The 24410-nt window shown below is 43.5% G+C and overlaps 1 protein-coding gene across 1 annotated transcript in view; it reads left to right on the forward strand.

Annotated features, from left to right (window-relative positions):
* Positions 1-23288, forward strand: part of LOC308290153 (protein NLRC3-like) — a gene marked incomplete at both ends in the record, with an annotated part of 56385 nt that extends 33097 nt beyond the window's left edge. Inside the window, 2 exons of the mRNA XM_080731928.1 lie at positions 21600-22376; positions 22437-23288. Of these exons, the coding sequence (XP_080588054.1) occupies positions 21600-22376; positions 22437-23288 (1629 nt within the window). The remainder of the gene's footprint in view (positions 1-21599; positions 22377-22436) is intronic.
* Positions 23289-24410: the final 1122 nt, after the last annotated feature.

A 24410-nucleotide genomic window follows, 5' to 3' on the forward strand; every position in this document is an offset into this window, starting at 1 on the left:
AGCAAATATAGATGAGGAAATAGATAGTAATGTCTTAGCCTGACACTCAGCCTGAATTGACATTTCGTTTCACTCCATTATACAGTCTGAAAGTGCTTTCATCCGCAACCGTTTCTGGGATGGGTGTTGCCAAAGAGGCAGTCTTTTGCGATTGGTCCACCACCTGACCAATCACAACAGATGATGTTTCATAGCGAGATCGATACGATCGCATGTTACCACGGCAGGCAACGTGATGTTTATGTTTGGGAATGCACGGTACGGTCTGGCGGCGGCACTGGGTTACTTGGAATCTCACATGAGTTCTGTGAAAACCCCACCCACGCTGCTCACAAGCCCCGAGATCGAGTTGAAGCGACGCTGATTCGCCAGACGAATTTCCAAACGAGGAAAACAGCTTCAATGAGAGCGCACCCAGACCTGTATCGCCGAAACATACATTTAAAGGGCCGTGGCTAGCGATTCAGGCTTTTATTTTTGCTTTTTTTCCCCCTTTTTTCCTGTTGTTTAAACATTGCGGAGCGCAAAACAGTTCTACTTTGAATATAAGGTATAAAGCTTTTTATATGATGATTTTGTTCAAGGTATACTATAAAGTATTCAGTGGTGAAGTGCCTGCCAGCTTGCCAATAAGAATTCCAGATAATTCAAGTGATTATTTGCTGATTCGATTACGATTACTAAATTAGTTGGCAACCAATTTAATTATCAATTTGATTACAATTAATCGTTGCACCCCTACTAATAGATTGTATAAACATTGTATGATTTCAGAAGTCACAGAGCAGAGTCTCCAACACCCAGCTGTATGTCTATGAAGAGTGACCGGTCTATGGGAATACCTCTTAACTTCAGTGATGAACCTGGACCTCCACACACACAGTATGTCAATCCTCCTATACAATATATAACACTATAACATGATTAAGTGACGAGAGCTTAGATTGGGCCTAAAAAAGTGAGCCCGGCCCAACCCAGCCCGACAGAACGTAAGCCCGGGACCGACCCAAAGCCGATACATAATTGACCATAGGAGACCAACACAGCCGCAGCCCCACATTATAAACAAGCTTAATTGCTGCAGCAGCCTTTTTTCGAATTTGGTGATTTGTTAAGAACAGTCCTTTTCCAACTGTCTTTAAATTCTTCAATCAATCAAAAAGCTGACGGCCACCGCTAAATCAGTCAGCAGGCGTACAGGCTATTATAGCTACAACTTTCACACAAGGTCTATTATGATTATTAGGATACAAAAGTGTCTGTGGACTGTTTCAACAATGTCCTCCGCTCTGCTCTGCTCTGCTCGACCAGCGCATGCATGCACACACCACAGCAGCCAGCCACACACAGCACACTCACACACACTCAACTGTCAAGTTGTGCAACAGCGCAGCGGTGCAGCCATAGAGTTATGAGCGTGCAGCTTACACAGTCACAGAGACATCATGATACCTCACTGTGCTTGCCTACCAGTTTATAAAAGCCCGACCCAAACCAAAGCCTGTCATATACGTGACCAATTGAGCCTGGCCCAGCCTGCACCGACCCGTCGTGTCCCGTCTGGCTCGGGCTGAAATTCTAAACTCTGAAAGTGACACACACACACACACACACACACACACACACTCACACACACACACACACACACACACACACACACACACACTCACACACACACACACACACACACACACTCACACTCACACTCACACTCACACTCACACACACACACGCACACGCACAGAAAATATAGATGAGGAAATAGATTGGAATGTCTGTCTGTCTATGCAACAAACTGCTTTAAACTGTTTCTATTGCTTTTTTCTTTTTTGCTGCTGTTTCAACATTGAGGATCCCAAAACAGTTCTACTCCCTCATGCTAATAACATGTATAAACATTGTATGATTCCAGAAGTCACAGAGCAGAGTCTCCAACACCCAGCTGTGTGTCTATGAAGAGTGACTGGTCTAAAGGACAAGGTCCTCTCTTCAGTGATGAACCTGGACCTCCACACACACAGTATGTCAATCCTCCTATAAAATAACACTATAACATGACAAAGTGATCTCATGCTAAGTGAAATGGTAATTGAAATGGTGCTTTTATACAGCACCTTAATCCAAGGTGTTTTATTGTACATCATATTCATACATCGATTGCGGAGGAAACCATTAAAGGCACCAACCTGCTCATCAGGAGCAACTAGGGGTTCAGAGTCTTGCTCAAGGACATGACAAAGTGGCACACACACACACACACACACACACACACACACACACACACACACACACACACACACACACACACACACACACACACACACACACACCCAGCAAATATAGATGAGGAAATAGATAGTAATGTCTTAGCCTGACACTCAGCCTGAATTGACATTTCGTTTCACTCCATTATACAGTCTGAAAGTGCTTTCATCCGCAACCGTTTCTGGGATGGGTGTTGCCAAAGAGGCAGTCTTTTGCGATTGGTCCACCACCTGACCAATCACAACAGATGATGTTTCATAGCGAGATCGATACGATCGCATGTTACCACGGCAGGCAACGTGATGTTTATGTTTGGGAATGCACGGTACGGTCTGGCGGCGGCACTGGGTTACTTGGAATTTCACATGAGTTCTGTGAAAACCCCACCCACGCTGCTCACAAGCCCCGAGATCATCGAGTTGAAGCGACGCTGATTCGCCAGACGAATTTCCAAACGAGGAAAACAGCTTCAATGAGAGCGCACCCAGACCTGTATCGCCGAAACATACATTTAAAGGGCTGTGGCTAGCGATTCAGGCTTTTATTTTTGCTTTTTTTCCCCTTTTTTTCTGTTGTTTAAACATTGCGGAGCGCAAAACAGTTCTACTTTGAATATAAGGTATAAAGCTTTGTATATGATGATTTTGTTCAAGGTATACTATAAAGTATTCAGTGGTGAAGTGCCTGCCAGCTTGCCAATAAGAATTCCAGATAATTCAAGTGATTATTTGCTGATTCGATTACGATTACTAAATTAGTTGGCAACTAATTTAATTATCAATTTGATTACAATTAATCGTTGCACCCCTACTAATAGATTGTATAAACATTGTATGATTTCAGAAGTCACAGAGCAGAGTCTCCAACACCCAGCTGTGTGTCTATGAAGAGTGACCGGTCTATGGGAATACCTCTTAACTTCAGTGATGAACCTGGACCTCCACACACACAGTATGCCAATCCTCCTACACACTATAGAACACTATAACATGATTAAGTGACGAGAGCTTAGATTGGGCCTAAAAAAGTGAGCCCGGCCCAACCCAGCCCGACAGAACATAAGCCCGGGACCGACCCAAAGCCGATACATAATTGACCATAGGAGACCAACACAGCCGCAGCCCCACATTATAAACAAGCTTAATTGCTGCAGCAGCCTTTTTTCGAATTTGGTGATTTGTTAAGAACAGTCCTTTTCCAACTGTCTTTAAATTCTTCAATCAATCAAAAAGCTGACGGCCACTGCTAAATCAGTCAGCAGGCGTACAGGCTATTATAGCTACAACTTTCACACAAGGTCTATTATGATTATTAGGATACAAAAGTGTCTGTGGACTGTTTCAACAATGTCCTCCGCTCTGCTCCGCTCTGCTCTGCTCGACCAGCGCATGCATGCACACACCACAGCAGCCAGCCACACACAGCACACTCACACACACTCAACTGTCAAGTTGTGCAACAGCGCATCGGTGCAGCCATAGAGTTATGAGCGTGCAGCTTACACAGTCACAGAGACATCATGATACCTCACTGTGCTTGCCTACCGGTTTATAAAAGCCCGACCCAAACCAAAGCCTGTCATATACGTGACCAATTGAGCCTGGCCCAGCCTGCGCCGACCCGTCGTGTCCCGTCTGGCTCGGGCTGAAATTCTAAACTCTGAAAGTGACACACACACACACACACACACACACACACACACACACACACACACACACACACACACACACACACACACACACACACACACACGCACGCACACGCACAGAAAATATAGATGAGGAAATAGATTGGAATGTCTGTCTGTCTATGCAACAAACTGCTTTAAACTGTTTCTATTGCTTTTTTCTTTTTTGCTGCTGTTTCAACATTGAGGATCCCAAAACAGTTCTACTCCCTCATGCTAATAACATGTATAAACATTGTATGATTCCAGAAGTCACAGAGCAGAGTCTCCAACACCCAGCTGTGTGTCTATGAAGAGTGATGCGTCTAAAGGACAAGGTCCTCTCTTCAGTGATGAACCTGGACCTCCACACACACAGTATGTCAATCCTCCTATAAAATAACACTATAACATGACAAAGTGATCTCATGCTAAGTGATATGGTAATTGAAATGGTGCTTTTATACAGCACCTTCATCCAAGGTGCTTTATTGTACATCATATTCATACATCGATTGCGGAGGAAACCATTAAAGGCACCAACCTGCTCATCAGGAGCAACTAGGGGTTCAGAGTCTTGCTCAAGGACATGACAAAGTGGCACACACACACACACACACACACACACACACACACACACACACACACACACACACACACACACACACACACAGCAAATATAGATGAGGAAATAGATAGTAATGTCTTAGCCTGACACTCAGCCTGAATTGACATTTCGTTTCACTCCATTATACAGTCTGAAAGTGCTTTCATCCGCAACCGTTTCTGGGATGGGTGTTGCCAAAGAGGCAGTCTTTTGCGATTGGTCCACCACCTGACCAATCACAACAGATGATGTTTCATAGCGAGATCGATACGATCGCATGTTACCACGGCAGGCAACGTGATGTTTATGTTTGGGAATGCACGGTACGGTCTGGCGGCGGCACTGGGTTACTTGGAATCTCACATGAGTTCTGTGAAAACCCCACCCACGCTGCTCACAAGCCCCGAGATCGAGTTGAAGCGACGCTGATTCGCCAGACGAATTTCCAAACGAGGAAAACAGCTTCAATGAGAGCGCACCCAGACCTGTATCGCCGAAACATACATTTAAAGGGCTGTGGCTAGCGATTCAGGCTTTTATTTTTGCTTTTTTTCCCCTTTTTTCCTGTTGTTTAAACATTGCGGAGCGCAAAACAGTTCTACTTTGAATATAAGGTATAAAGCTTTGTATATGATGATTTTGTTCAAGGTATACTATAAAGTATTCAGTGGTGAAGTGCCTGCCAGCTTGCCAATAAGAATTCCAGATAATTCAAGTGATTATTTGCTGATTCGATTACGATTACTAAATTAGTTGGCAACTAATTTAATTATCAATTTGATTACAATTAATCGTTGCACCCCTACTAATAGATTGTATAAACATTGTATGGTTTCAGAAGTCACAGAGCAGAGTCTCCAACACCCAGCTGTGTGTCTATGAAGAGTGACCGGTCTATGGGAATACCTCTTAACTTCAGTGATGAACCTGGACCTCCACACACACAGTATGTCAATCCTCCTATACAATATATAACACTATAACATGACAAAGTGACTAGAGCTTAGATTGGGCCTAAAAAAGTGAGCCCGGCCCAACCCAACAGAACGTAAGCTGGGACCGACCCAAAGCCGATACATAATTGACCATAGGAGACCAACACAGCCGCAGCCCCACATTATAAACAAGCTTAATTGCTGCAGCAGCCTTTTTTCGAATTTGGTGATTTGTTAAGAACAGTCCTTTTCCAACTGTCTTTAAATTCTTCAATCAATCAAAAAGCTGACGGCCACTGCTAAATCAGTCAGCAGGCGTACAGGCTATTATAGCTACAACTTTCACACAAGGTCTATTATGATTATTAGGATACAAAAGTGTCTGTGGACTGTTTCAACAATGTCCTCCGCTCTGCTCTGCTCTGCTCGACCAGCGCATGCATGCACACACCACAGCAGCCAGCCACACACAGCAAACTCACACACACTCAACTGTCAAGTTGTGCAACAGCGCAGCGGTGCAGCCATAGAGTTGTGAGCGCGCAGCTTACACAGTCACAGAGACATCATGATACCTCACTGTGCTTGCCTACCGGTTTATAAAAGCCCGACCCAAACCAAAGCCTGTCATATACGTGACCAATTGAGCCTGGCCCAGCCTGCGCCGACCCGTCGTGTCCCGTCTGGCTCGGGCTGAAATTCTAAACTCTGAAAGTGACACACACACACACACACACACACACGCACGCACGCACGCACGCACGCACGCACGCACGCACGCACGCACGCACACAGAAAATATAGATGAGGAAATAGATTGGAATGTCTGTCTGTCTATGCAACAAACTGCTTTAAACTTTTTCTATTGCTTTTTTCTTTTTTGCTGCTGTTTCAACATTGAGGATCCCAAAACAGTTCTACTCTCTCATGCTAATAAAATGTATAAACATTGTATGATTCCAGAAGTCACAGAGCAGAGTCTCCAACACCCAGCTGTGTGTCTATGAAGAGTGACTGGTCTAAAGGACAAGGTCCTCTCTTCAGTGATGAACCTGGACCTCCACACACACAGTATGTCTCTCCTCTTATACATACAATATACAACACCATAACATGACAAAGTGATCTCATGCTAAGTGAAATGGCAAAAAATGTAAATGGTGCTTTTATATAGCACCTTAATCCAAGGTGCTTTATTGTACATCATATTCATACACCGATTGCGGAGGAAACCATTAAAGGCACCAACCTGCTCACCAGGAGCAACTAGGGGTTCAGAGTCTTGCTCAAGGACATGACAAAGTGGCACACACACACGCACACACACGCACGCACACACGCACGTGCACACACACACACACACACACACACACACACACACACACACACACACACACACACACACACACACACACACACACACACACACACAGCAAATATAGATGAGGAAATAGATAGGAATGTCTTAAGGCCTCTCCATACTTCGACCGAAACCGCCGTTTTCGGTCAAAAGGTCCTTTTCTACCATAAAATTATATCCCTCGGGACTTCTGAAAAGCATTGGACCGAACGAGAGTTCGGAATTTTGCACGTCGGAAAACACAACTCACCGAACATTTCGGTCGAAGTATGGAGAGGCCTTTAGGCTTCCCACCAGACAGTCAGGCACTAAGTTGAGTGAGAGTTGTGTGGGGGAGGCGGGGGGCAGAGACAGCGCAATGCATTCCAGATGGAAGTCTAGTGAGAGTCCTGTGGTTGTACAGAGCACCATCCAACAAGCACACAACACGCACTAGACTTCAAACCACTAGACCAGGGGTCCTCAAATACAAATCTTGAAGGTCCACAAATATTTTTTTTGAAACAGGCCTGGGTCCGGGGAAAAAAATTAAACAATTAATATATAAATATATATATATATATATATATATATATATATATATATATATATATATATATATAATTATTTTTTTAATATATTTATATTCGCTTATTTTTATTATGTCGGTCAATCTTAAATAGTAGGCTAAGATACAAAAAAGTACCAACCAGGGGTTGACACCATGGTCTCAGAGGCACTTGTCCGTCTGGAAAGTACAGGTCATGTTCTACTTGCCCTCAGTCATGGCCAGTTGCCCTCATTATTGTTCATCTTACATAATTAGGGATCCCTTTCTTATTTATTTTTTTACAATGGCTGATGTGTGTTTATTTTTTTAGTTGTAGTAGTTTGTTGATTGCGACCGTCAGGGAGCAGTTTACTATGAAAACCTCCACCGGCCGTCCGTCCGTCGGTCGGTCGGTCACACGTCACACGTCACACCTTTGCCCTGCTCATATCTCCGCATCAGTATATAGGGCTTGTTTGTTTATTGTATGACATCACGCCACATCATCAGCTGTGGACTCTGTGATGTCATCGCATCGCATCAGTATATAGGGCTTGTTTGTTTATTGTATGACATCACGCCACATCATCAGCTGTGGACTCTGTGATGTCATCGTATCTCCATATATGGCCATCTCCGTATATGGAGATATAAGTCGTCCATGCCCAAGTATGGGCTGGTGAGGTCAGACTTTGTGTGATGCGTAGGTTATCTCCATATATGGAGATTCAACATTCCAGGCAATGCTCTCTTCCCTGGTGAGAATTGCCCCTTTATATAGGGCTTGTTTGTGTATTGTATGACATCACGCCACATCATCAGCTGTGGACTCTGTGATGTCATCGTATCTCCATATATGGCCATCTCCGTATATGGAGATATAAGTCGTCCATGCCCAAGTATGGGCTGGTGAGGTCAGACTTTGTGTGATGCGTAGGTTATCTCCATATATGGAAATTCAACATTCCAGGTGTAACTATGGCTACCCGTATGACGTGAGAGGTGGAGGTTGTGATATTTATCTCCCGATTAGGGAGTCTTACTGGTACAGTAATAACCTCGCCCACCAGGCTTCATGCAGTAATGGTCTTTTCCCGTTTCTTTCTTTATTGCGACCGTCAGGTCGCCTAGTTGCGACCGTCAGGGAGCAGTTTACTATGAAAACCTCCACCGGCCGTCCGTCGGTCGGTCGGTCACACGTCACACGTCACACCTTTGCCCTGCTCATATCTCCGCATCAGTATATAGGGCTTGTTTGTTTATTGTATGACATCACGCCACATCATCAGCTGTGGACTCTGTGATGTCATCGTATCGCATCAGTATATAGGGCTTGTTTGTTTATTGTATGACATCACGCCACATCATCAGCTGTGGACTCTGTGATGTCATCGTATCTCCATATATGGCCATCTCCGTATATGGAGATATAAGTCGTCCATGCCCAAGTATGGGCTGGTGAGGTCAGACTTTGTGTGATGCGTAGGTTATCTCCATATATGGAGATTCAACATTCCAGGTGTAACTATGGCTACCCGTATGACGTGAGAGGTGGAGGTTGTGATATTTGTGGAGATAAGCGACCAACGGTCGCTTATCTCCCGATTAGGGAGTCTTACTGGTATCAAAACCTCCACCGGCCGTCGGTCGGTCGGTCGGTCGGTCGGTCGGTCACACGTCACACGTCACACCTTTGCCCTGCTCATATCTCCGCATCAGTATATAGGGCTTGTTTGTTTATTGTATGACATCACGCCACATCATCAGCTGTGGACTCTGTGATGTCATCGTATCGCATCAGTATATAGGGCTTGTTTGTTTATTGTATGACATCACGCCACATCATCAGCTGTGGACTCTGTGATGTCATCGTATCTCCATATATGGCCATCTCCGTATATGGAGATATAAGTCGTCCATGCCCAAGTATGGGCTGGTGAGGTCAGACTTTGTGTGATGCGTAGGTTATCTCCATATATGGAGATTCAACATTCCAGGCAATGCTCTCTTCCCTGGTGAGAATTGCCCCTTTATATAGGGCTTGTTTGTGTATTGTATGACATCACGCCACATCATCAGCTGTGGACTCTGTGATGTCATCGTATCTCCATATATGGCCATCTCCGTATATGGAGATATAAGTCGTCCATGCCCAAGTATGGGCTGGTGAGGTCAGACTTTGTGTGATGCGTAGGTTATCTCCATATATGGAGATTCAACATTCCAGGTGTAACTATGGCTACCCGTATGACGTGAGAGGTGGAGGTTGTGATATTTGTGGAGATAAACGACCAACGGTCGCTTATCTCCCGATTAGGGAGTCTTACTGGTTAAAAGGGTCCTTAAATTATGACTTCACTGTCATCTGGGCTGGGGACTCCTCCAAAATCATTTGCGGGCCTTACTTGATTGAAGAGAAACAACCCATTAAAGCAGGGAGAACAGAATGTTCAATGTAGCAGAGATATTTTGCGCTAGTGCTCTGGGATAATCTTCGAATAATTTATGCTTGTGTCGCAACGTGAATATCGATATGAAAACAAGGTGTCGCGCGTCAGAGACAGGGGAGACACTGAACGCGGACGGCTGCGCAGTGTCGCATCGTGGTATCGACGCACGTTAAGTGCTGCACGATAACCCCAACTGGATGCGGCGCGCTGCCACACAGCATCCATTTCCCCCGGTGGGGAGAACCATGGGAGAACAACATCCATGCAGAAAGAGAGGCAGCCGTCACGGCCGTCGGGCCGTGGCATGTCGCGACAAACTGTGGAGATAAGATTACAATCCTGCAAACGTATTCACGTTGATGATGTTTTGCGTGAATGAAACCCCACTGATTTATAACTAGTTGCATTGTTGGTGGCTGAAGCTTCTTATTATAACTCTATGGCTGAAGCTACTGCTGTTGCTGCTGCTCCGAAAACTTCTGAGGTCTGTAGCAATAGCCTATCAGCGCATCGTTGTCAAAGACATGACAGCCCATAATACTTTGTTGCCCGGCATCAGCCAATCAGCGCGTCGTTGTGTCTCTCTCTCTCTCTCTCTCTCACACTCAGCGCATGCAATGAAAGTGAATGAATACGAGAAGTGGAAACAAAAACGTGGAGATGTTTTTCCACTTTTTTTTCTTTTTTTTTTTACTATAATTCGTCCTGGGTCCGGTCGGCGGTGCCTCGTGGTCCAACATGGACCGTGGTCCGCCTAATTGAGGACCCCTGCACTAGACTTCCATCCGGAATGCATTGTGCTGTCTCTGCCCCCCGCCTCCCCACACAACTCTCACACAACTTAGTGCGTTCCAGTCTGAGTGCAGTCTTTCAGCCAGTTCAGTCAAAGTTGTTTCAAAGTTCTGTGTGTGTCAAAGTCTCTTCCAAAAAAATAATACATTTCCCACAATGCTTTGCAGAAGTGGGCGGTTCTGCTTGAGGAGGAAGCAGATATTATTTGGCCATGTAGTTCTTTTGGAGGTGTCATCGGGTGACACGTAAAATGGATTTACAAGCTCACAGCGTGCCACCATGTGACACGTTGTGAGCTTGTGGATCTGCTATTTAAAAAAGTTACTTTAGGCACTTGAAGTACATTCTAATGCCAACACTAATACCTTTACTCAATACATTTTGAATTACAGGCTTTTACTTTTAACAAAGTATTTGTATGTTTCAGTATTGATACTTTTATTTAAGCAATGAAATTGAGTATTTTTTCCACCACAGTATAAAGCTTACATTTTATTATGAATAGCACATTCAATCAATTCACCCTTTGTTAGCCTCCTGGTTGGTCCCTGACTGACCAACCGGCAACCAGCAGGCTCTATCTGCCTTGTCCCGCCCTGGTTCGCCTTTTTTATGTTGAATTAGCTAAAACATATTTTTTGGAGAAATAAAAACATTTAAAAACACGCTGATTCACTATGCTGCCACTGAGCAGCTCCAATTGACTGAAACAAAGTTTGAAATTAGAATTGAGCACACAGAATAACAATATGAAGCAACTGAATTAACATGGCAGTGGATGGAATGTCCCACTGAATGTCCCACCAAGACACAGCAACCAATGGGTGTGGAGAGGGGCAGGACAATGGGCGGGACTTGACAAAGGGTGAATTGCATCTGTGTAGGCATCACTGTCACCATGTATGACATGTAAAGAAATATTTGTAATATTCATTGTTATTGTCGAATGTGTACTGTGACACACACTTAACTTTAATTTATTTATAATATTTTTCGTTCTGAAATGGAGGTTTCATGTCACTGCGGTGCAGACAGACTCCTCTGCTGTGGAGTACAAACTACAAGTGAACACAGCTGTGTGGGATTGCATCATGGCCTTTCTGCCCTATTGGTTGGCAGTTGAACCCTGCCCTTCTGTCTCATCAAGTGCAGCTTGTCTGCCCTCTAATGTTTGCCTACACCTGTCTCTGTGCGTGTTGTGTGCGTGTTGTGTGCTTGTTGGATGGTGCTCTGTGCAACCACAGGACTCTCACTAGACTTCCATCCGGAATGCATTGTGCTGTCTCTGCCCCCCGCCTCCCCCACACAACTCTCACACAACTTAGTGCCTGACTGTGTGTAGGAAGCCTCAGCCTGACACTCAGCCTGAATTGACATTTCGTTTCACTCCATTATACAGTCTGAAAGTGCTTTCATCCGCAGCCGTTTCTGGGATGGGTGTTGCCAAAGAGGCAGTCTTTTGTGATTGGTTCACCACCTGACCAATCACAACAGTAGCAATGAAGTAGTGTTGTTATGTGGCTGGCTACTAGTGGCTAGCCTGTTGCTTAATACTTGCTAACCAAAGAAACAGGCAGAATAGGAGCGCTACAAACTAGTAATCAAACAGCAAAACATGTCTGCTACTGATGTTTCATAGCGAGATCGATAAGATCGCATGTTACCACGGCAGGCAACGTGATGTTTATGTTTGGGAATGCACGGTACGGTCTGGCGGCGGCACTGGGTTACTTAGGCCGGCTTTACACTGCCACTGAAATCTAGCCTGAATCAGTTCTGTGTCACATCAAAAGTGAAATCCGATTTTTTTTAAATAGTATAAATCCAGACAGGTCACATGCAGGTCACATGGAATCTGATTTTGAAAAAAACACATCCAGAGGTGGTTTCAAATCCGATCCTGTCTCAGTCTGAAAGCAGTTACCACATCCACCCCATAGAGTTATATGCAAGTCACATGCAAGTCACATCAAACTGGCCAAACGTCACTTGCTGCGCGACCCGAGCGAGCGGAGCTCCACTGTAATGACGTCATTACAGAGCGCGAGTGTTTACTATTTGATTACAGCGTGTTGAGCAAATGAGAAAAACAAGAGAGAAGGGAGAGAACATGTGAGCTAAATAGACAAAACCAGAGAGAAGAACGAAACAGAAGAGTAAAGAAAAGAAGAGAGAAGAACAATTGTAACGTATGTTTACTAAGGTCTTTGATTGATTGATTGATTGAAGACTTTATTAGAAGTTTGCATAGGAAAAGGTACAGTTTCATGACGGTACAGTTCACTGGTACAAGGTCTACTAAAAGGAGATCCATGAAAAGACTAAGCTTATTTCCACAGGAAACCATTAAAGTATCTCATATAACATTGAATGACAGACGAATAGAATACAGTACTATGCAGTAGATATGTAAAGACAAAAAAAAAACAGTAAGTCTAAACAAACAGTAAGTATATACAAAGAAGGGGCAGGGGAGGGTAGGGTTGGGCTAGGTTAGTTTTTTTACCAGTTGCGAACGGCTGCTGCCTGTAAGTGGTTTTTCAGGGCAATTTTAAAGGATGGTAGTGATCCACAATCCTTTATGGCCTTCGGTAAGGCTTTCCACATTTTGGTGGTATAGCAGAAAAAAGAGTTTGACCCTTTGTTGGTTTTGACTCTGGGTTGAAAGTGATCTGTGGCGCTGCCTCTGGTGTTGTAATTATGGACATCCTTAAGGTTTATAAAGTATTTTGACAGGTACTTGGGTATCATAGTGGTGTAGTGTATCTTGTACACCAGGCCCATTGCAAGTTGCTGTACTCTGTCATCTACTCTGAGCCACCCCACTCTTAACTGGTGAGTAGCGTTGAGGTGAGTCTGATAGGGAAGGTTAAGCAGGACCCTAATTAGTTTATTTTGGGCTGTTTGAAGTTTAGTTTTCAGGGCTTGTGGGGCGTCACGATACCATACGTGGACTCCGTAGTCAAAGAGGGGCTGGATTATTGCACCAGCTATGGTCTTCAGTGTGTTGAAATTGACCATTGGGGCGATCCTCTGTAGGAAACGAGTTTGTTGGTTGATTTTATTTATTACTTTAGAAGTCATCTTTTCACTGGAAAGATTAGCTTCAAGGATACATCCTAAGTAAGAGATTTCGTTTTTTCGTGTTATGACCTTGTCACCCACTTTGATTGTGAAGTTATCGACTTTTTTGAGGTTATGATTTGATCCAAAGAGGATGGACTCAGTTTTTCCGCATTTCCTGAACTTAATCAACTAGCGTCGACATAGTGACGTAACGTCATGATGCCTATGTCACTTGCAAATGCAGTGTGAAAAGTCGGGCCAAAAGATCAGCAGTGTAAATCCGGCCTTGGAATCGCACATGAGTTCTGTGAAAACCCCACCCTCGCTGCTCACAAGCCCCGAGATCATCGAGTTGAAGCGACACTGATTCGCCAGACAAATTTCCAAACGAGGAAAACAGCTTCAATGAGAGCGCACCCAGACCTGTATCGCTGAAACATCAATTTAAGGGGTGTGGCTAACAATTCAGGCTTTTTTTTTTTGTGCTTTTTCCCTTTTTTTCTGTTGTTTCAACATTGCGGATCGCAAAACAGTTCTACTTTGTATAAAAGGTATAAAGCTTTTTATTGATGATTTTGTTCAAGGTATACTACTAGTAAGACACCTGAGGGTGATATGCGACCTCAGGGTGACATGCGACCTCGGCGAGGTCACGCCAATTCTCGACCATCTGGCCAACCACAGCGTTTCTCTGACGATTCTAGTTGTTGTCATTCTGGGGGGAGTTTGTTCATGTTTTTGTGAGGGTATCAACCCTAGGAGACACGTAGGGTGTGGGCGATAGGGCCTTTCTGTGTGGAATTTGCCTAAACATGGAGATGTGGTACAGAATGACTCATATATGGGCATAAAAAGTATGTCATGTGACATCACTTCCTGTACAGACAGTCAGACAGACAGCCATTTACTCCGGCCTAACAATGGCTACTGTCTATGACGGTAGTCCCATATGACATGAAGGACTGTATAGTGTTCTCCACATCTCAATGTTTAGGCAAAACAGGTTCGCTCCATTTCTCCATGTATAGGTCCAAATGCCCAACGTCAAGCTTGACAAGGAGGATACCGCACATTGTACCTCATCCACCCTTTCTTCTCTCTCCTTTTGGTATCTTTATCCTCCTCCTCCTTTTTTTCTTTTTTATTCTTTTCTTATTTTCACATCCGCCCCCATATTTACGTTTCGAGTACCAGTTTGATACAAGAGCGAATAAGCGCTACACTTCTGGAATCCTGTGCGTCGACTTAAAGTCGGATGCAGGCCTAATAACTTTATCTAGCCGCCCATTTGCCACCTCCTTGTTACATTTTCTTTTCTGAGACACATTGTATCTCATCCACCCTTTCTTCTCTCTCCTTTTGGTATCTTTATCCTCCTCCTCCTTTTTTTTCTTTCTTATTCTTCTCTTTTTTTGTCTTAGTCTTGTGTATCCTTCTCTTTTTTTAGTCTTTCGTGTAGCCGCCCCGTACTATAAAGTATTCAGTGGTGAAGTGCCTGCCAGCTTGCCAATAAGAATTCCAGATAATTCAAGTGATTATTTGCTGATTCGATTACGATTACTAAATTAGTTGGCAACTAATTTAATTATCAATTTGATTACAATTAATCGTTGCACCCCTACTAATAGATTGTATAAACATTGTATGATTTCAGAAGTCACAGAGCAGAGTCTCCAACACCCAGCTGTGTGTCTATGAAGAGTGACCGGTCTATGGGAATACCTCTTAACTTCAGTGATGAACCTGGACCTCCACACACACAGTATGTCAATCCTTCTATACAATATATAACACTATAACATGATAGAGCTTAGATTGGGCATACAAAAAGTGAGCCCGGCCCAACCCATCTACAAGCTCAAAATGCGCTGCTTCCTGCGACCTTGCGAGCTTGTAGATGAAGACATCTCTGAATAAACAAATAAAGTTACTGCTGTGACCACAGTAACTACTACTTTATAATAGTGATAATACAAATCATCTTTATTGTCCCTGAAGCGAAATTTGTCTTCATAAGTCTGTTCAAACAAAATGTGTTCCAATCTCCCTGAGAGCCAGTCATTGCAATTTTTTTCATTTTCATGTTTTCATTTCATTTGAAAGCTGGGGATCATAGCTACAAATTGATATATTGGTTGTGGAGATTGACCCAACAGTTTTGAAGATATGGCTTATAGAATGATGCCATGCTGAAATAGTACTTTTGAGATATTCAAGTTTTAAATAAATTTCTAACCTGCAATGACCTGACTCCGCCACATGGGGAGCAATCTTCAATTCAATCTTCAATTCAAAGAAGCTTTATTGGCATGAGAACACAAACGTTTACACAGTGGTGGAAAAAGTACCAACATTTTATAATAAAGTAAAGTATCAATTCTGCAATGTAGAATCACTCTGTTACAAGTAAAAGTCCAGAATAAAAAATGTACTTGAGTAAAAGTACAAAAGTATTGGTATCCAAATGTACTTAAAGTACCAAAAGTAAAAGTACAAAATGTTTGAAAATAGCAGATCTACAAGCTCACAACGTGTCGCACCGCAATGCGTTGTGAGCTTGTAGATCGTCTATTTTCAAATAGCCTTGGTATAACATAGGGCTAAAGTGGTTTATGTATGTTTTAAACTTTAGTTATTGCTCTCTAAAAAGATAATGCCACAACAGCATCTCAAGCATTATTGGGCTAAATGTAAAGACGCTACGCTGCGCCAACCGTGAAGCAGTTTAACCAATTTGCTACATACGTCTACACAAACGGTCAGATTACAAAGATAAATTGCTTAGTGAAGGCTCACAGATGTCACCATAGGGTACGCTCCAGCAGAATGTCCCGTAATGATCGTATTATTTAATGAGGAGCATTTTAATCTGATCGGTCGTCGTTTCCTTAAAAAGGTATTAATGTATCTAAGTGCAGTACACCTCGCAACCGATGGGGTCGCATGGCTGAAAAACAACAGAAAATGGCATCTGATCGGATTAAAATGCAGTTTATTAAACAATACGAAAGATACAGGTAATTCTGCTTGAGCGTACCATACTGTGACATCTGTGAGACTTCAGTAAGCACGTTATCTTTGAAATATGAAGGTTTTTGTAGACGTACGTAGCAAATAGGATTAACTGCTCAACACGAGGTTGAAGTGAATTTATTACGTGCGCAACAGGGCTAACTGTGCTAAATGTAGCATAATCAGTGTTTGTGTAACTTCAGTCAGAATGATTATCTGACCTGATAATAAAACACAATCTACAGGCTTAACCGCCTCGCGTTGTGAGCTTGTAGAAGAGAGCAACAATAGAGTTGGGTCACGTTTTATTTGTTTATAGCCTGCAGCTAGCGCTGCAGCTAGCGCTAGCTAACGCTAGCTAGCGTTAGCCACTCATAGCCAGTCAACCAGAATAGTCTACTCTAGTCAACTTTCCGACAGCGAGTGAACGATTGCATTCCATCCATGTTTTCTTGGCTGTCAATTTATTGTCCAAAAACAAACACCCTTGAACGTTAGAATTAGATAGTTTAGGACGACACTGATCTATTCAATGCTAAGCTAACTCAGTGACAAAGGAAGCTTCCGCACCGGAGCTTCACAGAAGACAAACGCATACGTCACAGACGCCTCCAGGCAGGAACGGATCATTTTCACCAGCGTAGAAGAAGAAACAGCGGAAGAACGGCGGAAGAATAATAAATAATAATACACAAAATCATACATTACGTGGTTAATAATTGTTCATTTGGAACACACGTGGCATTAAATTAATGGGATAAATACTGTGGGTTGCATCGCTAAGTAATGGAGTCCCGATATTACCGCATTTGGCTACAAACGGCTAACAAAGGCTGGCTAGTTAGCATTTTAGCTAATATAAACTGGGAGGACTAACAGAATTATGTACCGATCTCTCACATTAATTAAAAAAAGTCTTATTTACATGCAGAGTTAAGCTCTGGCGTTTAAGTGAAATGTAGCCTAGATATTATGAGATGCTGTTGTGGCATTAAAAAAAAAAGAGCAAAAACAAAAAAATCATTTTGGCTGCAGGGAATAATGACAGTCCCCGAGATGACTGGCTCTCAGGGGTGCTGGGACACAAATAACAACACATAACCATATAACACAACACAAACAGATCATCAGGTCTCCACTGTGCACAGAAAACCACCCTATCAACGGGGGCGAAGCAGGTTGTTTAGTGCAGCGATGGCTGAGGAGACAAAACTCCTGATAAACCAACCTTGTTCCACTTCAGGGTTCTGTACCTTCACCCTGATGGCATGAGGTGGAAGTAGAGATACAGAGGATGATCAGTGTTATTGATATAGTTATTGATACAGAGGATGATCAGTGTTATTTATTATTGATATAGTTATTGATACAGAGGATGATCAGTGTCATTTATTATTGATATAGTTATTGATACAGAGGATGATCAGTGTCATTTATTACTGATATAGTTATTGATACAGAGGATGATCAGTGTTACTGCTATAGTTATTGATACAGAGGATGATCAGTGTCATTTATTATTGATATAGTTATTGATACAGAGGATGATCAGTGTAATTTATTACTGATATAGTTATTGATACAGAGGATGATCAGTGTTACTGATATAGTTATTGATACAGAGGATGATCAGTGTTATTGATATAGTTATTGATACAGAGGATGATCAGTGTTATTGCGGCCGTAGGTCGCAGTTTAGTATCAAAACCTCCACCAGCCGTCCGTCGGTCGGTCGGTCGGTCGGTCGGTCACACGTCACACGTCACACGTCACACCTTTGCCCTGCTCATATCTCCGCATAAGTATGACATCACACCACATGTGTACACAAACCTTTGTGTACGTTGCTGTGGCAACAGTCTGTTGTTGCTGGTCTGTTAGTGTACGTTAGCAACCACCTTAGCAACCATGGTTTTACCCTAGCAACCAACTGTTTACCCTAGCAACCAACTGTTTACCATAGCAACCATGTTTTTTTTTTACCCTAGCAACCAACTGTTTACCATAGCAACCAGATACGCAGAGCAGGGATCTCCATATATGGGCATAAACAGGTGACATCACACTGATGTCAGATACTCAGAGCAGGGATTTCTCCATAATATATGGGCATAAAAGGGATTCTGTTAGGGATCTCCATATATGGGCATAAAAGGGATTCTGTTAGGGATCTCCATATATGGGCATACAAGGGATTCTGTTAGGGATCTCCATATATGGGCATAAAAGGGATTCTGTTAGAGATCTCCATATATGGGCATAAAAGGGATTCTGTTAGGGATCTCCATATATGGGCATAAAAGGGATTCTGTTAGGGATCTCCATATATGGGCATAAAAGGGATTCTGTTAGGGATCTCCATATATGGGCATAAAAGGGATTCTGTTAGGGATCTCCATCAAGCCCCCAGAACCCTGGGGGCGCTTTGAAGCAAAAAGTACATGGTGGCCGTTTGAGGTACTGCAGTTGGGTCAACTATTCATACAGTTAGTTCAGTTGAGGCAGATAGCCCCCCGCTACCCCCGCCTCCCCGTTTCTCGCTCCCCGACCGTCGTGATTGGCTCAGAAGCCAAATAGTTGACCCAATACGTCACTTTTCAGAGGCTTTTCAAACGCGGAAGTACGCTTCATGCGCTGGGTGAGCAACTCAATGCAAGTGGACGAGCGGGGATATCAGTTGCCCTCTCTATTCTTATTATAACTCTATGATCTCCATATATGGGCATAAAAGGGATTCTGTTAGCTGTTAGTGATCTCCATATATGGGCATAAAAGGGATGCTGTTAGGGATCTCCATATATGGGCATAAAAGGGATTCTGTTAGGGATCTCCATATATGGGCATGAAAGGGATTCTGTTAGGGATCTCCATATATGGGCATAAAAGGGATTGTATCCCAGATGATGCCCTAACCCACACTAACAGAATCCATATATGGTCCTACCGACAGCTGCTATAAGCCAACCCTGGTGATAAGGTCTGAGTCGAAGAAATGCTTCTTTCCTGGCAAGAATTGCCCCTTTATACTGTAGGGCTCGTTTGTGTATTGTATGACATCACGCCACATCATCGGCTGAGGACTGTGTGATGTCATCATATCTCCATATATGGAGACATAAGTTGCTCATGCCCAAATATGGGCTGGTGAGGTCAGACTTAGTGTGATGCGTAGGTTATCTCCATATATGGAGATTCAACTTCAATGAGTAACCATGGCAAACTGTCAACTGCCCGTATGTCTTGATAATTGGTAAAACAAACTTTTGGCCTATTTGTGGAGATAAGCGACCAACGGTCGCTTATCTCCCGATTAGGGAGTCTTACTGGTTTACCCTAAAATGTAACGCCAGTGCTGCTATTCCAAAGCCCCCCTCAGGCCTTCAGCTAAAAGATTTTGGATGGGTAGATCATGTTGAGCTAGTCATTTTAAAAGTAGATCTCACGTCAAAAAAGTGTGGGCACCCCTGATCTACAACAAACGATCAGTGAATAAAAATTAGGCACACATTTTAAAATAGACACATGCAGATATAAAAAACAAAAAAAAATGTCAGGAAGAATTTGAGACAAGCTGTGTTGTGAGCAGGGGTGTCGCACCAAATCCTGGGCCCTGGGTTCAAGCATTCACTGTGGGCCCCCCATGAATGTTCTTCAGGGGAGGGGTTTAACCCATTTAGACTGGGAATGCATTATTACACATTATGTGTTGTGCTTTAACTATTGAAAAATAGCAGATCTACAGGCTCAAAGTGCGTCACCGAGCACTGCCAGCTTGTAGATCTTCTATTTTTGAAAAATCTTGAAAATGTGTCCAAGTCTTTGAATAGTTTCTATGTCAGTGGTGCTCAAACTGTTTCATGTGAAGGACCCCCAAAATGATATGTATTTGGCCATGGACCCCCATCTCAAAATATTTAGCAAAAGAAACAAAATTTGAGTTCAAATGTTCGCTTCAATATACATACATATTCAAAGATTTGCACACATGTTTACAACTGTTCAAAATAAATCTACAAGCTTGCAGCGCTGCACTTGGTGCCGCGCTGTGAGCTTGTATATCTGCTATTTCTCAATAGCTAAAATAATTAAGGCCCCTCCACCTCTTATCTGATGATCTGATGCTGAACACAGGCTTGTAGGGTTCTAACATGATGATCTGATGCTGAGCACAGGCTTGTAGGGTTCTATCATGATGATCTGATGCTGAGCACAGGCTTGTAGGGTTCTAGCATGTCAGAGAAGTCATGGGTAAAATCTTAAAATCAATTCTGGCACTAACAGGTAGCCTAACTAACAGTGCAGAGCAGCTAAGATGGGTGAATCCAGTCCTAATAAAGTGTCTTCATCTCCACAGAGAGAGGAAGAGGACTGAGCAGACGTCCAGATGTTCAGGAGAGACATTCACAACCACACCTGGACTGAAGACATCCACTCAGACCAGCAGTGGACAAAGTAAGACAATTTTGCAAAAGAATTTGGACAATTTTTCCAAAAAATACATATATACAAAATAAACATTGTCAAATAGGGTAACATCTATCAACTCTGGACTAAAACAATTCAGATTAATATCTTTATCATCCCACGAGAGAAAACCAGTCACCCAATTCAACATTATTATGTTATATATTGGTTATTTTTCCCCTAATGTATGATATTTAACACATTAATAATGTGGGTAAACCGTTGTAAGAATGTAAAGTTATGAATGAAGCTGAATGTTTAAAATGTCTTCATTGTCTTCTCATAGCAGGTGTCAGTGTGCAGGAGGATTTAAAGGTTTATAAGATCACTTTGAACAGTCTGGATCGTGTGACAGACGTCACTGAAGTGCCCTCCCTCAGCAGCATCTTCACAGCGCTCTACATCACAGTGGGAGAGAGTGAAGGGGTTAATAACCAACATGAGGTCTACCAGCTTGAGACACTCTCCAAGAAGAACACCCTCCATGACCAACCAATCAACTGCTGTGACATCTTTAAGCCCCTCCTCCTTGGCAGAGACACACCAATCAGAAGAGTTCTGACCAAGGGAGTCGCTGGCATTGGAAAAACCTTCTCTGTGCGTAAGGTCGCTCTGGACTGGGCAAAGGGTTTTGAAAATCAAGATGTCATTCTCCTGGTTCCCTTCTCATTCCGGGAGCTGAACTTGGTCAGAGATGAGCAGCACAGTCTTCTCTCACTGATCCATGTTTTCCATCCAACGTTGAAGAAGGTCACAGCAGAGCAGCTCGCTGTCTGGAAGGTTGGCTTCATCTTTGATGGTTTGGATGAAAGCAGGTTGTCCTTCAACTTCAACAATGACATCATCTCTGATGTCACAGTGACATCATCAGTGGACGGGCTGTTGACAAACCTCATCGAGGGGAATCTGCTCCCATTGGCTCTCATCTGGATAACCACCAGACCTGCAGCAGCCAATCAGATCCCTCCTGCATATGTTGACCTGGTGACAGAAGTACGAGGGTTCACAGACCCCCAGAAGGAGGAGTACTTCAGGAAGAGATTCAGTGATGAGGAGCTGGCCAGCAGAATCATCTCACACATGAAGACGTCAAAGAGCCTCCACATCATGTGTCACATCCCAGTCTTCTGTTGGATCAGCGCTACCGTTCTGGAGGACATGGTGAAGACAGACGAGACAGGACAGCTGCCCACGACCCTGACTGCCATGTGCTGCCACTTCCTGTTGGTCCAGACAAAGAGGAAGGAGCTGAAGTATGATGAGCCTCATCGGGGGAAGAAAAGAAACAAGAAAAGAAACAGAAAAAAGAGAGAGAATCAACAGCAGCTCACAGAGAAGGACAGGGAAGTTCTTCTGAAGCTGGGCAGGCTGGCGTTTGAACATCTGGAGAAAGGCAGCATCATGTTCTACCAAGAAGACCTGGAAGAGTGTGGTCTGGATGTGAAAGACGCCTCGCTGTACTCAGGAGTGTGCACAGAGATCTTCAAAAGAGAGGGCGTGCTCTTCCAGAGAGCAGTCTACTGCTTTGTTCATCTGATCATCCAGGAGTTTCTGGCTGCAGTCTACCTGTTCCACTGTTTCACACAGAAGAACATGGAGGTACTGAAGGCATTCCTGGTAAATGACGGAAGGGGAAATGATTACAACAGTGACTCCTTGGAGGACTTCCTGGACGCAGCCAACCGTAAAGCCATAAAGAGTAAGAATGGTCACCTGGACCTGTTTCTCCGCTTCCTTCATGGTCTCTCACTGCCGTCCAACCAGAGTCTGTTGGGAGGGCTATTGGGTCAGACACAGTACAGTCCAGAGAGCATCCAGAGAGCCATCAACAACCTGAAGGAGATGAAAGATCCTTTAATCCAACACTTCTCTCCTGACAGATGTATCAACATCTTCCACTGTTTGATGGAGATGAACGACCACTCAGTGCATCAGGATATCCAACAGTACCTGAAGTCAGGGGACAGATCAAAGACAGAACTGTCTCCAACCCAGTGTTCAGCTCTGGCCGCCATGCTGCAGATGTCAGAGGATGTTCTGGAGGAGTTGGACCTGGACAAATACAACACATCAGAGGAGGGCCGACTCAGACTCATCCCAGCTGTGAGGAACAGCAGAAAGGCTCGGTTAGTAGTCATGTGAATAGAAAACTTAGAACAGAAACAATGTACTGTACCTTCACACCACTACACTATAACTAAACATGATAGTTAAATCAACAGTGATACGCACGCATGCACGCACGCACGCACACACGCACGCACGCACGCACGCACACACGCACACACGCACACACACGGCACACACACACACACACACACACACACACACACACACACACACTGTGGCTGTGGCTGGCCCAGCTCTCTGGAACAGCCTTCCATCCCACTTAAAACACACCTCTTCACCCTATCATTTGAGCCCTAGACCCCTCCCTCCCTGTGCCTTTTACCTGTCATTGTTTTATATCTTAAATGTTTTGTTTTTATAGCTGTTCTTACAAGGTTTTAAATGTTTACAAATGTTTCTATTGTTTTTGCTTTGTATTGTATTTGTTTTTACTGCGTTCTCATGATGTACAGCACTTTGGTCAACCTGGTTGTTTTTAAATCTGCTTTATAAATAAATGGACTTGACGTGTGTGTGTGTGTGTGTGTGTGTGTGTGTGTGTGTGTGTGTGTGTGTGTGTGTGTGTGTGTGTGTGTGTGTGTGTGTGTGTGTGTGTGTGTGTGTGCGCGCGTGCGTGCGTGCGTGTGTGTGTGTGGTCTGATTGACACCTCTGATTACAGACTTGTTGGCTTTGGTCGTGACCTCCAGGAGGAACACATGGAAGTTGTGTCTTCAGCTCTCAGTTCTAATCCATCCCATCTGAGACACCTGGACTTAAGTTACAACCACCTGGACCTGGATCTACTGGATCTACTCTGTGCTGCACTGAAAAGTCCTCATTGTAGACTGGAGACTATACGGTGAGATTAATTTACAATCATTATTTCTATCAGTGATTTATCATGTGATTATAATATGAATATTGTGGCATGAATAAGGTTGATATCATAGTAACACACATTGACTGGGATAATGAGGAGGTACAGTAACTAATTTCACTCAAACCACTCAAAGACTGTGGCAATATCACAATGCAGCTCTGTTACTAGTAAAAGTAATAAATACACTTCATTACCAAATACTCATTATGCAGAATGTCCCCTTTTTCTGTTTTCAAAATGTTTTCAAATTTAAAAAAAAGTGTATAATAGGTGA

Source organism: Nannobrachium achirus, assembly GCF_963921795.1.
Source record: "Nannobrachium achirus genome assembly, chromosome: 1".
Lineage (NCBI taxonomy): Eukaryota > Metazoa > Chordata > Actinopteri > Myctophiformes > Myctophidae > Nannobrachium > Nannobrachium achirus.